Here is a 16,620-nt window from a genome sequence, read left to right as displayed (position 1 = left end):
GGAAAAAAATTTGCCTGCTTCGCGCGTCAATTTACCTATTAATTAACGATGGTTTGACTATCAAATGTTGATTTATAGGGTGATGGACATCTAGGGGATGTACATATATTCATTAATAATAAAATTACATCCCTCTTGTTGTCTGTATTAAACCCACTTCGATTTAGGTTTAAGGGGGGTGTTAAAATTTTTAGTTGCTCATCTAACCTTGGCATCAAAGCTCCACGAGGTAGGTGAACCGGGTTTAGACAGGACTGTGGGGGGCAGGTCAGACAATACCTCCTAAATTATACACTTCTATCAGGGGCGTCCAAGCTTTTTCATTTGGGGGGGGGGGGGGGTAAAAATTTGAAAATAAAAATTTTTTTTAGGGGGGGTAATCTTTATGTCATAGAGGGAAGCTTTTTTTTTTTTTTTTTTTTTGGGGGGGGGGGTAAAAATTGAAAGCCCAAAATTTTGGGGGAAAACAGTAAAAGTGTCTGACTATGACGTCAGAAAAAATTAACAAGCCAGTATTCACAATGGTAAAATATATAGCGGCCTCTCATTGGTTAATTGTTAATTTTTTCTGACGTCATAGTCAGACACTTTTACTGTTTTCTTTTGGGGGTGCCGATCGGGTAATCACCCCATTACCCCCGCCCCCCCTTGGACGTCTATGATTTCTATATTACTTTATATACATACGTACTAGCGCCTAAGTTCATAGAGGCCATCCCTGGACCTTTAAGAAGCGTAGCATCACTACACAATAAGGCATAAATGATTTCAACGGTTAGACAATTAGGCATCCTGATGTTTTTATAAATGGATAAAAAAAGTTCTCAAACAATTTTAGCTTTATTGCTTATAAAATAAAATTCATGTGAAATTAAACAATACATTTTTTCATAAAAATATCCTACTTATATAATAAGGAAAAATGCAGCCTTCTTTTTTACAACATGAGGAATGTCACGTATATAAAATATATATTTTTTATGTATGTGTGCTGTACAATTTACTGGGTCTTTTATCGGTCCTGCTTTATAATTTTGTTACCCTTTGAATTGTCCCTATAAAAAATGTCTTACCACGTAAGTCTGTTAATCATACTTTATAATATTTTCATTACATTTAAGGAAGTTAGTCCGGTCTATCATTATTTTTCTGTCTTTTGTACGACTACAAGAAATTTTACTGTTTTTTCTCAATATGTCCAAAAAATTTGTAAAATTTTCTTCAATAATTTGTATTTTATGAAGACCCAGTACCTATCTATCTTCCTGATATGTCCTTGTTTTGTTGACTACTGGCAAGGTAGAGCATCCACCCTTGCCAAAACTACCTCATTCATAATAAACATATATTGTACAACACTAGATAATACATAATGTACATCATTATAAAACACATTCAAAGCTACTTTATGATCAGGAAAAGATATATTTATTTTTGTTATTAATCAAGAGTTATTAAGAATCTAATAAAATTAATATAAGAATCTCCATCTAACTAAAGATATACATACCTTATCTTTTTTAAAGGTTAACCTACCTTGGTGTATGATTATTCATTCATTTTTATGTGGTTTACTTACTCTTAAATACCTAACTTGTTTTAAAAGCTGACAAAACAAAGAATACAATGTGCAGAGGTGCAGAGCAATACCTTGTGGCTAGTAGGTTTATCTGGTTGCTGGGACTCAAGCTGGATACTTCCCTTGTTTAGGTTAGCTGACGAATCTTCCCCTAATAAATAATATATTAACAAATCTTCAAACTAATGTAGTACTTTTCCAATGCACATATCGAAGCCATGTCAGTTTAATGATTAGTGCTTATACAAGAGAGTGTTAACTTTGATAGTTAATTTTCACAGGATGAAAAATAATTTTTGCATTTAAGATGAGTGTAAAGAAAAGAAACAAGTTTTTAATCTGTACAACTGTGTTGTAATTTATTGACTTATTTATATATATAAGGTTTGTATTCGAACCTGAGTCCCCTGACGGTCAGCTGTTTAATTTACCTGAGTCAGCAATGGAGGTCAGTTGTTGATTTTTCCGAAGTCACATATAAATTTTCCCAAGACAAAAAATGAAAAAATGCAGTCAGTTCTAATGGAGTTACATGAGATATCGTTACCTGAGTCTCCGTTGGCGGTCAACTGTTGAATTTCTTCATCATCTTCCTCCTCCAATGTTATCACCTCCTCCTTCACCTCCATGGTCTGTAATGCATATATATTTTTGAATAATAGTCAAAAATCATTTTTTTACTTGACTTCATATTTTCTAAAGGGCCAAAATGGCTGGTATATTAATAGAAATTTAAGAATAGAAGCATATTCTGAACCCTTTTTTTCGAAAAATCTAAGAAGGAACATTTCTAGCAGACAAAAGTATTGTTTACTTTCGACTCAAGCTGATGTGGATTCTTAAAAAATGATAGACTCGCTACTCGATAGTGAGGCAAAATTATTTTTGTGAAAAATCATCCAAAAGCACATTAAAAATCTACAAAAATTAAACAAAGATTTTATTTAATTTTTGTAAATTTTTTTATTCGATTTTGGAGGATTTTTCTCAAAAATAATTTTGCCTCAACCGCGAGTAGCCAGCCTAACTTTTTTTTTAAGAATACACCTTTGTTTAAAGCTTTAAAATTGAAGACGAAATTTTTGGGCAATTAATTCTGATTCCGCAAAGCTTCCTACTAAGAAAATATACTGTTTACAGCTGACTTTTATCTATGTACGAAATGAAAAAAAAATGCGTTCGTAACAAAATGTGTATACAATTTCAACCAATGAGATTAAATGTATGTACCGATGCGATTCTCCTATTGGCTCAACCAGACATTACCTCTCTTTCTTAGTACCTTTATTGGGATATTACATTCAATGACAAAAAGAATATTGTTTTTGTTTGCTATAATGATTTGACTGGAGGTAAAATTGGAGGCTAAGGGCTTTTTAGCATATACCTTATCTTATCTTATCTCATCATGTCAAAGTAATTAGTGACTTTTAAATGTTCATAATATCTTTATTGGCTACAATATCAGCGTGCTATTGTAACTAGCAAATAATGCGCATTTTTGCTACTAGAAATGTTTAATGGTAAATGCTTTCATTATGCGTAACATTTTTATGAAAATAAAACGATACATGATATCAATTTAGCTCACAACAACTTGAAATCTAGAGGAATACTGTATTGTAACTTTTGAGTTTTATTTCATTAAAAATATAATTAGTCGGTTCTTGCTGTGCTATTTATTGACTTAATTATCAATGGTTAAATTTAATTTTTACCTGGATTGAAGTTATCAATGTTTCTTCTTCTGTAATGCCGTTTTCTGAAACAAAAAATATTTATTGTATTGACAAGAATGCTATTTTCCAAAAGTAGCAAATTTAAACGGAAATAATTGCTCAAAACTGAGATTCTTAGAATTTTAAAATTCAGGATTAAAATGGGAATAGCTTCTAATCAATAAAATTATGAATAATAATTCTTGAACGGCAAATTTTCATATTAAGTAAGGTATAGACATCCAGCTGACTTTTAAAAGTTATAGAACTTGGATATCTTAAAATAGATTATTCATTCTATCTAATCTTTCTAATATTACTATTTCGCACTGAAAGAATGTTCTGCCGAGAATTTTCCTTCCAATTGTAAAATTTGAACAAATAAATTCTGTGAAAATTAAATTTATTTCACAAGAAATGAAGAAATGAAAAGAAGGTTTTCAATTCATCTTCTCTAAAGAAACGTTATCAGTACCAGGGATGATTCTAAGCATATTTAGAAAATAGTTCAAATATGTCGCTAGGTGTAATTTTTTTGTCTAATTTTTAAAACTAATTGAAGTGGACAAAAATCTTATGAAAACGGGCATAAATTTTACTTATCCGAATTGCCACCACTAAGGTTTTGTTATCAAACGCAGGGATCTTTTTCTCAAGGTATATGATAATGACAGAAAAATTCATGTAAACCACAAATTAAGATACGTTTCTTATGTTAAAAAAAATAGCTGGAAGAGTTTTGTATAGCCTAATTAAGGTTTAATTAAAATCCACAAAGTTAATAGTACAAAAGATGGATAGTTAAGACTTTATTTTCAACCTTTTGAAAGAAAAAACCTGATAACATTGTTACAGATAAGATTTGTCTGCTTGTTAAAAGTAGTACAGCTACTCGATCTATGACTATTATTATTTTGTGTAAATGAAGCTTTTTCCCAAATAGCTATGTAGTATACTAGTGGCTTTGTCTCTATCCTCCGGCGGTATAAAGAATGGAGGGAAAAGTGCCCTTGACATTTTTTGTTTTAAACGAAAGAAAAATGTTTAACCAAAGTTTAACTGTTAATAATTTTTTTTTATTTTTAAATCTAAGATAGAGCCTTTTACGAGATCTTGCCGGAAATACATACACCTTATTACTTTAAATCAAGGATATGTTACACATGTGAATTAGGATATATAAGTTGGAAAGAATTTTAATGTTAGAAGGAGATTTGAAATCTGCATCAAATTTTAAGGATTTTTTTTTATAAAATTCGTTTTTTTGTATAATTTTTTATCAAAAGCGGAAATACAATTAAAGTTAATTAATTTTGACCAATAGGATAGGTGGATTCAAAACTACCTAGGCTCTAATTGGTTGAATAAAGTACGCCACTTAAGCTTCTCCACTCAGAGCGCAGATAGTTTTCAATCCACCAATCACAGATGTTAAAACTAATTAACTTAAATCGTATTTCCGCTTTTAGATAAAGAATTATACAAAAAACGAATTTTATAAAAAAAAAAATCTTAAAATTTGATGCAGATTTCAAATCTCCCTCTAAAATTAAAATTCTTTCCAACTTATATATATGTGTATTAAAGTTAAATTTCCAAAGATGATAATTTTCCAATTTATTTTAGAGAATAAATATGTTTGTGACGTAAACTTCAAGTTGAATTCATAAGTATGACAAAGGAAAATATCCATTACTTTAATTTAATTAAATATTAAGAAAGAGATAGAGATAGATAGCGAGTTAAAGTTTGTGTGAGAGAGAGAAGGAGATGAAAGGAAGTTGCATTGAATTGGTCACTTTTAAGTTGAAAAGTTTCAACGTACGCAGTATCTGAGTGTTTGTGAAAGGCGAGCCAACAATTTAGCAAACATTTAAATATACACATTATTTTTAAAAAGTTAAAAGAAAACCAATTAATTAATCAAAACCTATCTCAAAATAGCTATTCCTTTCTTCCAAAACATGTGTAATTTCAACTAAAATTAGAGAAAAGAGAGAAAAAGAGATATATCAAAATAATAAGAGATTTAAAAGAAAAAGTTAAACCCCTTTTTTACTATTTCCTGGGGACACTTTGGTTAAATTTGTGTTATCAAGGGAAAAGTTTTGACATGTATACACAAAGGACTTAAAATGAATATTTACCAAAATTTAATGCTTCCGTCAAGTAATGAATTATGATGTATAAAGAAATAAAAGATAGTAAAAATAATTGTCTGTCTGTGCGCACCGATAGATCTAATTAACAGCGAACACTAACTTTGGGGGAGGAAACTTCAACCCCAGAAGAAAATCGAAACTGAAACAAAAATTATCTCCCCGTCCCCACCCATTAATATTTACTACTTTTTCTTTCCAAAATATAAGTTTAAGATCGATCTTTCCCCTATTCTGTAAAGAGCCCCCAAAGGCATCTAACGGCACAGCCGCTGGTATTTATATAGAAAATAATGCTTACCTACTTGATTTTAAGTTTCAGTTTTTTTTTTAAATTGTTGGGTAGGGGTAATTTCTATTGGTTGGGTATGAGTATCCTCCCCCAGAATATACAAACTCTTCCTGGGTTTCAGGTTTTATTGGGTGCTGTTAGTTATTACCTCTGAATCTTCCGGAGCCTGGGCGTCCTGAGAATGGAGGGATGTCCCTACACAAATCTTCAGAGATCTCAATACCCGTTTCACCCTTCTCAGCCTAAAATAACAAAAAAAACAAAGATTACAACAGCCATAAAAACCAGTTTTGTATTTGGACAAACAAATGATATAGAGTGGGGTTTATATTGAAGAAACAAAATATTGCCTAGAATTTGAACAAACTTTGATTTTAATTCAATGTTAAGTTGCATATTTTTTAGGATAATAATTATGTTTTATTTATATATTCTGGTATTATAGAACCCATTTTAATTTTCTTTTAGTAAAATTTTTATTATCTCTCTTTTATAAAAGGTTGCTGTCATCCAAAAGTATATTAAATATCAAGAAAAAATTTATTTAAAAGGGGGAGGGGAAAAAATCTCGAATAGTTTTACGAGCATAAACATAATAAGAATATTTTGAAACAAAACAAATAATAAAATATCAAATGACAGAAAAAGAAATATGATACATTAAATTGCATTTTTTTCTACAATTTTAAGCAAATATAATTTTGTGTAGATTGCTTGGCCAACTATTTCAAATTATTAGTTAAATCAAACTCGTTGATAAAGTCAAATTGTCATAAATTACAAACATTTTCCAAAGGGACTTAGGAGGTCAATGGATATTGGGACTGTCTATTATACTCGTACTCAAACTTTTATAACAACATTATCTCGTTCGTTATCACAAAATTTTGGGTACTTACAAAAAAATAAACAATTGTAGGAATTTGCTTTGATGAAATAAGATGTTTTTTTTTCAATTAGAAATAGATTTAAGTTATTCATACCCTAATTTTTATGTAAAGTTGTCAATCTGATGAATTCCTAGACCATTTTTAGTAGGAAAGCTACTCTATAATTTGAAATGTCCGTATGTTTATCTGTCGTAGTTTGGGGGAAACGTGATTTTCTTGGCTCATATAAAAGATAAAAGGCTGAAACTTTTTGACAACATTCCCATCATTAAGGAGCACAATCTTTGGTGTTTATGGTCCGATTTTAGAATTTTTTTCAGTTAAAGATAATAAAAATAAATTTCCTGGCATTTAAAGAAAAGAAACAATGGCGTTCATACTGTCTTTTAGCAGGTTTTTGGCTATTTTATATGTTTTACATATTTCCCCAGCATATCTTTGATATTTTTGGTCCGATTTTCAAACTTTTTTGCGATGACAGTATCAAAATATTTTTCCCATTGTTATGCGCATATAGTATCTAATTTACTTTAACCGCAGTCCTCATACAAAATAAAACAAGGTTTTGTGTTTATTTTCTCCAGTAAATCAATTCTTGATTTTGATAAATACACTTTAATAAATACTTCTACGTATTCCCATCCACAATTTTTTGTGCTTCGCTACTTATGGATGTTGTCATCCTGTTCCCATATAATGCGATAGACAATAAATGTGATTTAATGAAAATGAACAAATGTACAGGCTAGTTTACTAGCGTATTTACTAAAAGAATATTTCCTTGTTAGTATATATGTGTGTGTGTGTCAATGTAATAAAGAAGTGTAATCAAAAATAGATTAGTATTGTGCCTCACATAGATATATGAAGCAAGCATAAAGGGAAAAGTAAAAGGTTCATAGCATATTACAATTACACAAGTAAATGGCTTATAAGTAACTAATTTATAAAAATAAAACTTATCACATAACTCTTTTCAATGACAGAATTAATTTTCTTAAAAGTGTTTATAACTATCCATATATTTCTGTATATCTTTCTAGCTTTATAAATAGATAACACACATGTATTAAGTTTCTTTTCAAAAAGAAAAAAGATTTTTTTTTCACAAAGATATTAATCTTTCTTTAGTTTTTTTTTATGTTATATTATATACATATGAACAATTTCATAAACTGAATGAAAACAAACATAAATTTACAAATATATCAGTAAAGGATCTATTCATAACAAGGACAATTATAATCAATAGATGATAAACTTATAGAAAGACTATGGTGATTTAAAACAGTATTTTTTGACACAACATTTCTAATTATCCTTTAAAGATCAGGTTTCTAGCTCTAAGGGGAGTTAAGAGGTATTTCCCGAACCTCCTTCCCTCATACCTACGTAATTTATAAAATTTCACATACCAGATTATAGTAATTCAAATTAAAAAAAAAATTACCTTTTCCTGCCATTTGGACTTGTTAACTGTGAGAATATGGTTCCAAGGCTTTTCTATTTCTCGCCTACAATATTTTTATACAATTAAATATTTATATATTTTAAAAAGAATAAATATAACATTAAAAGAAATTCTTTGGGTTTTAGTTAGAAAGTTTAAAACAAAATATACACATTTTTTTCTAGAAAAAAATAACCGAAACACGGTTAAGATCAACTTAGGACAAATATTGTATGATAAATAAATTGAATAACAATATATAATTTTATTTTCTAATGAAATCAAATAAAATCTCATTTTTCAATATTGAATATCATATCATCTATAGTAAACATACAATATGTACAACGAAAAAAATTGGCCAGGGTCCGCCGTCCCCAGCTCCTGCTGCTACCTGTCTGATACGACAAGGCTGACCGCATCTCCCGCCACGCCAAGGGTGGGCGTCACAATGAAGTCAATGAAACCTATCTGGGACTGGGGCACCATGGTGTTTTGCCTGTACATATACAATACATGTTACAAACTAGATTTCAACAAATTTCCCATTAATTAAAAAAAAAGTTTAGTTACCATTAAAAGTAGTGATTAATTTAATTTTAAAAATCGTTATCAAACACATTTAAGATTTTAGAATCTCACTTTTTGTGAATTTTTAAATTATTGTATGTGCTTAGCATTCTAGAAATTCATTCTTATGTAGTATACTGTAAAGAAGACTTCAATTTTTCATGCATTTTCCTGTCACAGAGAGGTGAGAACTCAAGTCCCATCTCCCTCTCCATATCTCCTTGTCTGAAGAACTCCTGCATACACCTGGCTGTCCACTGGTGGTGAAGGTCCCACCTAAATAGATATGTTGTCATAATTGTATCACACATCATCATAACATTAAAAATATAAAAATACAGTCAGGTTATATTTATCTATGGCTTGGTTAAGTTTTTTCCTTTTAAAAAGTTATAATTTATCTCTTTGTATATTGTATGTATAATAAGATATATAAGTTTTCCGGAATTTTAATGTTAGGGGGAGATTTGAAATCTGCATCAAATTTTAAGGATTTTTTTATAAAATTCGTTTTTTGTATAATTCTTTATCTAAAAGCGGAAATGCATTTTAAGTTAATTAATTTTGACCAATAGGATAGGTGGATTTTAAACTACCTGCGCTCTAATTGGTTGAATGATGTACGCCATCCAATCAGAGCGCAGATTTTTTAAATCCACCAATCACAGATGCCAAAATTAATTAACTTATTTTGCATTTCCGCTTTTAGATAAAGAATTATAGAAAAAACGAATTTTATAAAAAATCCTCAAAATTTGATGCAGATTTCAAATCTCCCCCTAACTTTAAAATTCCGGAAAACTTATATATCTTAATGTATAATATATAGATTAATAACATATAAATACCCCTTTATGTTTTGTTGAAAAAGATTTTTATATATGTTTGACAATACAAAATAAAAAAATAGTCTAAAATGTAATTAAAATAACGAACACTATCCTATGAACTAAAGTATCAGTATGTCGTTTTGTCATGCTGTGTGTCCTCTATAATCTTAAAAGTGACAAGTCCTATCCTTCCAGATTTTTCAGGCATATTTTTATTCATTGGCTCAGGATTTGAATTTAAATGGGAAAGAATGCGACAACCCGTTTTGGCCCCAAGAGAAAAATTCCACCCCAGCCCCTAAAAGTATAATTCTTTTTTAAAATAATAAAGAAATAAAGATGCTTTTTAAAAAAAAATTCTGGAAGTTCATACAACATAAAAGAACGTATAGGCGAAGAAGGGGCCCAGTAATTATGAAACATAATATAAAGCAAGAAACAAATTAATATTTACCTTTTAGAAGGATGAGAGACGTCACAAGAGTGAAGTAAAAGGCTCAACACTTTTGTCTTGTCCAAACTAAAACAAATTTAATTACAACTTTCTCAATAGAAAAGGAAATATATAATTGAGTATTTTTATTTCAGTTATAGACAATATGAAGCCACAGCCACCTAAAATCATGGCTAATCACGGCCGAAATGCTGAAATTTAGCCACAAGTTTATTTTTAACATCCACAGCCGAGCTAATCTAAAATTGAATCTAATCATTAGAAATTAGATGACATAGAATGTTTAGATTGTAAATTAAAAATAATAACTATTATCTCATTGATCCCCTAGTTTCTTTTATTAATGTTAATTTATTAAATAAAGAATTTTCAAAGTAATAAATGTAGACTTACTTTATGAATAAAAAAAAAATATGATATACTATCAGTCTATAAGATGAAATAGTGAATGCAGTAAGACGTAGGCACAATCGATTATTGATTAGAATAGAGCAAAAACCCACCAATATCGTATTTTCATAAAAACTAATATAGAAATGAAAATCGTTATTTATGAATAAACATGATAAAGACGTCTACGTCAAAAGTTTATCAATTACATCAATAAAGAGAATGTTTTTTTTTACAGAACAGATTTTTAAAAATTTAACAATATATAAAATGATAAGGAAGGAATTTTAACCCTTCGGTTCTTTTAATTAGCCCTACAGATTACAAAACTAGCGTTGTGGTGTAACTTAGAAACTATTCATAGATAAAGTCTTGTTTATTTTAACTTTCCAGTTTAGATTGACATTGATTATAAATTTATCATATTATTATCTTATCCATCAAACTTTAGTATATAAGTTTATTTATTAGGAAAAATACAGTCATATGTACATATGTACACTGAAGGTAAATTATTAGGGAGAAAGGAAACGATCGACTGTAAATTATACTTTTAACTAAAGTTATAAAGGCACGTTTTCTCATTCGTTTGGCTTGAAAACCTTGGGTACTTTTATTAAATCTTGATTTCTTGTTACAAACTATATCAATTTAAAAACTTTTCCTCCGATAATTTTATTGTTGAGAAGGGATAATTTATGTTATCATACCTGGTTCTATCTTGTGATGATTCATACCTGGTTCCAATGATGTGTCTACTAGATATTTAAAATATTAACTATTCTAAACCCTAAACGTATCGTATTTCGAGAAAATTTGGAAGGGAATTTAGAGATATGAAAATATTGAAATTGGGGAATATTTATATACGTGTGCAAGAATTCTATTTCAAAAATAGGATATTAATTCCCCTCTCCCTTCGTTCAAAAATACATCCCTATTTCTATTTTTCTAAATATTCAAATTTCTTAATATTTATATACGAAGTACTTGGTAAATAAATAGAAGATTTTGAAAAATAATAAATTTTTACGTTTTATATTTCTATTTCGAAATAAATCACGCAATCTTAAATTAAGTATGTTCGTTAAACAATTCCGAAATAAAATTTACTAGATATATTAGACTTTTAGGTTCTTTCTATGAAATTAATGTGATGACATAATTTCCTTACTCCAAAAAGTCTACCTGTTAAGAATACGACATTTTAGACGTCTTACTTTTTTCATTGCTTTTTTTACAGGGTAAAATAAAAATTCTTCCTAATATTAAAAAAGGATAATTTTGCATTACGTAAAAAAAGTATATAACGATAATGAAATATATTAAAGTTAACTTATAATAGTTTGTAATTGTATTTGTAACAATATATTTATAGATTCCCTGTTATTTGATATCATCCGTTTCCGGTGTATGCTGTTATATCAGGGATAAATATATACACAAAAATTCCTCCAACAAATTTTTATTATTTACCGTGGTCAAAACATATTAAAAAATCTTATTTTAAAAAATGTAAATATAACGAAATAAATTATATTGAAGTTTCTAATTACCCATGTACATTTCTACCTCGTGCACCTCGTGCACACACACATAGTTCTTCAGTCCTTATTTGAATTTCAGAGTGTATTGACACGTCATACTACGCGTTAGTTAGATACAAAGAAAAGTGAAAAATAATAAAAAATTTAATATTCAATGTGAAAACTTCAAATGGAATTATATTAATACAATAAAATAAAGTGATAAATATTATTTGCATAGTTATAAAAAAAAAGAAGAAAGAAACAAAGTCAAGTGTCAACACAAGAAGATCTAATTCTGTACTGTCGTCCGAAAAAAATTATTGTAGTCTATTGTTTTGAGTGAATGTCATAAGAGTACATACACGTCAAAATAATAGGCTATGTTTTCTATTTCGGAAGGCAGTACACATAATCATTTACTGTATATTAAGGTAAGGATTTTGTAATAATTTGTAAATATAAAGTGATAAGTCTGTTCGTTATAACTTAATTATTCTTATTTTGCCTTTTGGTAATTTCAATTTTAAACGCACAGATTTTATACTGTGAATAATTCGGCAAGCTCCATACTTTGTTTTTAATTATGTTTATTTTTTATTTTTTTATATCGTTCCAAAATTACAAAGTATCGGGTGTGTTTTATCGATAAGTCTTACCTAAAAATATTGAATCCCTGTGTTCGAAAAGAATTTCCGTGCATTTTTTTACGTCGTTCAGAACGGCTCGGCTCCACATTAGTTAAAAGTGAGTTTTTACAGTAATAATATGATTTAACGGTCTATTTCCTTAAATTAAACTTAAAAACCATATGTTACCAAATATACACACATCCGCAGCCGTATTTCTAGATTCGGCTCCGCGTTTTTTTGCGTTGAAACTCGGTTTTAAATGTACGCTCATATTAAACCTGATTATCAAGCTGTTTTTAAACAAATTTACTTACAATTTTGCTTAGACTCTTATATATTCGCATTCTGATAATTCAGTTCTGACATTAATGTCCGTATTTTTTTTACATTTTAACAACAAATTTTTATGTGACCTAATTATCCGATTGGTCTGATTTTTGGTTTACTGATGTTTGAATGTACAATAATATAAGCGAAGCGGCAAGTACGCATTTTTATTTTTTTCCATCACCCTTTAATTGAAATTCAAATTTATTTTTGGATATTTAGTATTTACTTTCATTTGATGTCCAACTTATTTACTCTAGAACCTCGAGCAAGAGACCATCCACGCATAAAGACACAAGACAAGTATGATTTGAGTAATGTTTTTGGCTTCGCTACTTATTGATTATTCATCCTTGTTAAATTAAATAACAATACTGCAAAAAAAATAAATATATCAATAAACAGTTTTTTGGGTTTTATTACAACATTTATTTTATAATGGTAATGATACAGATATTTAAAAAACACAAAATTATTTCATTAAATTATTTGTTTTACTTTACTTCTACTTTATTTCTTTCCAACATAATTAATATGATAAACATATTTACAAAAATTATTTCACTTTTCCAGTTCCTTGGTTGCTGTCTTCTTGGTAACTTTTACCTGCCTATCCCAAAATGCTTGGGACTTCTTGGGGACTAGCTTGTTCATCTTCAAGAACATGATGGCGTGGATGGTTTCTTTCTCTAGGTTATAGCGCCTCGATGAGTAAACTAATTTGAGGTGTGAGAAAATTCTCTCACACCTCGCATTAGAAACAGGTAAGTTGTTGAAGTTGGTCATCAAACTGACAAGTCCAGGTGGATAACATATCTTCTCTGCAACATGTTCATACCTGGCAGTAAGCATCCTGTGGCTTGCGGTCATTGCTCCTTGTTTGTACAGTTTCTGGCGTTCTTCAACATCGAAATCCTTGGACTTAGATTTTTTGACTTTCGCAATTTCCTCCTTTATCTTAGCGACTTCACGTTGGTAACCGTATGTCAAGGCATGCAACTTGGATTCTTCTATGTTATTCCAATCCTTCAGCCCAGCTTTCAGGTGTTTCTTCATGACGTCCAGGGGATCCTTCTGTTTGTCACGTTGTTCTTTCTTTTTCTTCTTGGCTGCTGCTTGAGCCTGAATTTCTTTGAACTCTTGTTGTTTGTTCCATAACATCTTTTGGATGGGTGTCATCATGCCTGTAATACATAAATATAATTAATAAAAATGATAATTGAATTATTTAACTAATGTTATTATTATTATCTATTTTAATTAATATTGTATATCTTTACCTGTGGGAGGTGCAGTTTCTGGAGATTCGTACTCGTCAGCTTCGGAATCCTCATTGTCGGCATCCGCATTAGCTCTACGCAGGTCGGCCTCTTCATCTGCCTTTTCTTCAGGACTTAGGTTGGCTCTCAGTGAGATTCGGTGTAGCCGTTCACCCAACAACCTACAATTTTTGGGTGCTTGTTGTAAAATTGTTTTTGCTTCATCCTGTGTCACCGTAAAGCTTTGTGTGCCACTCGCAATCATTTCCAAATGACTGCGTGACAGGGGGTGTAGGTAGAGACAGACTTGCCAGCCTGCATTAGTACGGACAATCTTGTTAACTCTCAGGTGAAGGAACTTGAATACACGTCTAGCGAATAAGTTGCCAGGCATACTTGTCCGTAGGGTAAAGAACACCGTATCCAGCATGGTGAACATCTGGACGATTGTGGCCTCATGGGCTTGTGCAGGAATTGTCAGCATGGTATCCACACACTCCAACACTTCCAGGACTTCTCTGAGGGCAAGAACCTGGTCAGGTGTTGGCCACAGATTGTCAAACTTCTTGTTGACTAAAATAAAAATTAAAAATTAAAAATTAATTCTATTGATATATACAGTTCTAATTTTTAATTAAGGGAACGAGAGAAGAAATAATTTATTTAGTTTAAATTTTAATAAACTTCTATTTGTTACCTTTCTCTTTTGTTTAATTAAGGGACAGAGAGAAATTTAAGTTGGTAATTTTGTTAGTTTTAAATTGTTGTTTAAATTATAATTAACTTTTTTGGGTTTACCTTTCTGATCCTGCACGGATTTTTTCACCTTCTGAAGTAGTTGTTTGTTGTCAAACAACTCTAAGAACCGCTTTATCATGTTCATTCTGGAGCTCCATCTCGTCTCCACGTATCTGGTAAGCATACGTTGTCCACTCTCTACCAAAATGCGACGCAGCTTCTTGTTATTCATAATTTTACTGACCAGCTTTGCCAGGTTAATTATGGTTCTGTTGTACCCCTTCCCTTTCTAAAAAAATATAATATTTGTTAATTTTCACGTTTTTGTATAATTTATTATTTAACTTTTTAAGTTACTGTATAAGTTATTTAGTTGGTTCTATTAATCATTTAATTAATTTACTTACAACTTTGGCAGCCTGCTTCAACGCCAACTCCACTTGGTGGTTGAGGCAAACACCTCCCACTATAAGTCCACATTTCTGCTCATCACATATCATTGTTTTCTGGATGTTCTCTTCTATTAGTTTCCCGAAATTTGTGATTGCTGAAAAGAAATAATTTAATAAATTAATATAATTTAGTTAAATGCATTTCGTGAAACTACCCCTGTAAATCATTAAATGTAATTCATTGAATTTTTTGGGAATGAATTTAATTTAACTTTACTTACCCTCTCTTTGTTGTGGATCTTTGATGGCGATGGACCTGTAGAAAATCGCACTTGATATGCCGCCATCGCCTTGTCTTGTTCCTGCCAGGGTTTCTTCATCTCCATCCTGACCCTCACCTTCGGCTTCTACAACACCATCCTCAACCTCATCTAAATCTTCTATAACCATATCCAACGGGATTTCATCTTCACTATCAGCCTCAGGTGTGTCTTCCTTATCACTATCATCATCATCATCACTGACTCCCTCATCTTCATCCTCATGGTTCATGAAACTTGTATACTCTGTGGGGGTTTTCCCGTGCTCTTCATTGAGTATCTTGACGGACTAAAGAATGAAAAATAAATTAATGATTTACTTTCTAATGGTATTGTTTTATAATATTAATTCTCGTATTCATTCAAATATTCATCTAAAAAAACTGGTTTTATCTTACAATTGTACATTTTACATCCGCGGAAAGCCATTTAAAATACGATGCGAGAAAAAACTATTAAATAGTTATGATTTTATAATTATAATTTATAATTTTTCATTACCTTTACACAGTTGGCAGCCGAGTCGGATGTGGAGCTGAGAAGTTGATAATGCTCAAGCCCAAACCTTTTCAACAGTTCTTCGAAATATTCGTAGATGCTGCGGCCGGAAGCATCGGGTTTAGGCATCTAAACATAAGTAATTAATCAAATTATCATTTAGGTATTTGTGGTCATTCTAAATTTCTAAGAATTAATTTTAAACTTATACCTGTTCACAGGCGAGCAACAATTCTTTGGGACCGTCTGCATCGGTATAGTTTGCAGTTACTGAAAAATTAGTAATTCTTTTATATTATTCATTCATAATAGTTTACTTTACTTTATTTAATTCAGGTTATGTAGCTGCTGCAGTTGTAATTGCATTAATAAATAATAATAGTTTATTTATTTTATTTAGGTTACCTGCAATGAAGTCGGTGTGGTGAACATTGCCGAAGTCGAAGGAAAGGTGCAAACCTGCGGAAACAAAGATAATATTGATTATAATTATTTGTTATTTAAAATAATTAAATATTAACATTTTTTCCGCAGGTGTGCACCTTTCCTTCGATTTCGGCAATGTACACACCCGCGGAAGTGAAGATAATTTAAAT

At 30.3% G+C, this 16,620-nt stretch overlaps 2 protein-coding genes across 7 annotated transcripts in view; both read right to left on the bottom strand.

The window, feature by feature from the left end:
* Positions 1 to 16,620, bottom strand: part of LOC145329346 (dual specificity calcium/calmodulin-dependent 3',5'-cyclic nucleotide phosphodiesterase 1B-like) — a 92,845-nt gene that overhangs the window by 2,522 nt on the left and 73,703 nt on the right. For 4 of the 6 annotated variants that reach the window (XM_080173410.1, XM_080173418.1, XM_080173448.1 and 1 more), the window contains 9 exons: positions 9,943 to 10,008; positions 8,834 to 8,934; positions 8,483 to 8,591; positions 8,089 to 8,152; positions 5,897 to 5,990; positions 3,298 to 3,341; positions 2,127 to 2,211; positions 1,651 to 1,730; positions 208 to 282 (listed from right to left, as the gene is read on the bottom strand). In XM_080173410.1, the coding sequence (XP_080029536.1) occupies positions 208 to 282; positions 1,651 to 1,730; positions 2,127 to 2,211; positions 3,298 to 3,341; positions 5,897 to 5,990; positions 8,089 to 8,152; positions 8,483 to 8,591; positions 8,834 to 8,934; positions 9,943 to 10,008 (718 nt within the window). The remainder of the gene's footprint in view (positions 1 to 207; positions 283 to 1,650; positions 1,731 to 2,126; positions 2,212 to 3,297; positions 3,342 to 5,896; positions 5,991 to 8,088; positions 8,153 to 8,482; positions 8,592 to 8,833; positions 8,935 to 9,942; positions 10,009 to 16,620) is intronic. The other 2 variants (XR_013882877.1, XM_080173436.1) reach the window with 2 other exon arrangements.
* Positions 12,643 to 16,291, bottom strand: LOC145329371 (uncharacterized). The gene is made up of 7 exons (XM_080173460.1): positions 16,236 to 16,291; positions 16,028 to 16,153; positions 15,488 to 15,815; positions 15,222 to 15,361; positions 14,875 to 15,103; positions 14,098 to 14,649; positions 12,643 to 14,001 (listed from the first exon to the last, which is right to left on the bottom strand). The coding sequence occupies exons 2-7, from the start codon at positions 16,151 to 16,153 to the stop codon at positions 13,379 to 13,381; spliced, it is 1,998 nt and encodes a 665-aa protein (XP_080029586.1). The 5' UTR covers positions 16,236 to 16,291; the 3' UTR covers positions 12,643 to 13,378.

Source organism: Acartia tonsa, chromosome 1 (genome assembly GCF_053477335.1).
Source record: "Acartia tonsa isolate MP-2025a chromosome 1, ASM5347733v1, whole genome shotgun sequence".
Taxonomy (NCBI): domain Eukaryota; kingdom Metazoa; phylum Arthropoda; class Copepoda; order Calanoida; family Acartiidae; genus Acartia; species Acartia tonsa.
The sequence above is the reverse complement of the archived record's forward strand: the minus strand, read 5'-3'. Positions and strand labels throughout refer to the sequence as shown.

What these genes read in the sequence shown, in the direction of transcription:
- LOC145329371 (XM_080173460.1), bottom strand. Translation starts at nt 16,153, where the DNA reads ATGCCTAAACCCGATGCTTCCGGCCGCAGCATCTACGAATATTTCGAA. An exon ending in TGAAGCAGGCTGCCAAAGTT is followed by an intron (nt 15,104 to 15,221) that starts GTAAGTAAATTA and finishes ATATTTTTTTAG; the next exon opens with AAAGGGAAGGGGTACAACAG. An exon ending in ATCCGTGCAGGATCAGAAAG is followed by an intron (nt 14,650 to 14,874) that starts GTAAACCCAAAA and finishes TTTTTATTTTAG; the next exon opens with TCAACAAGAAGTTTGACAAT.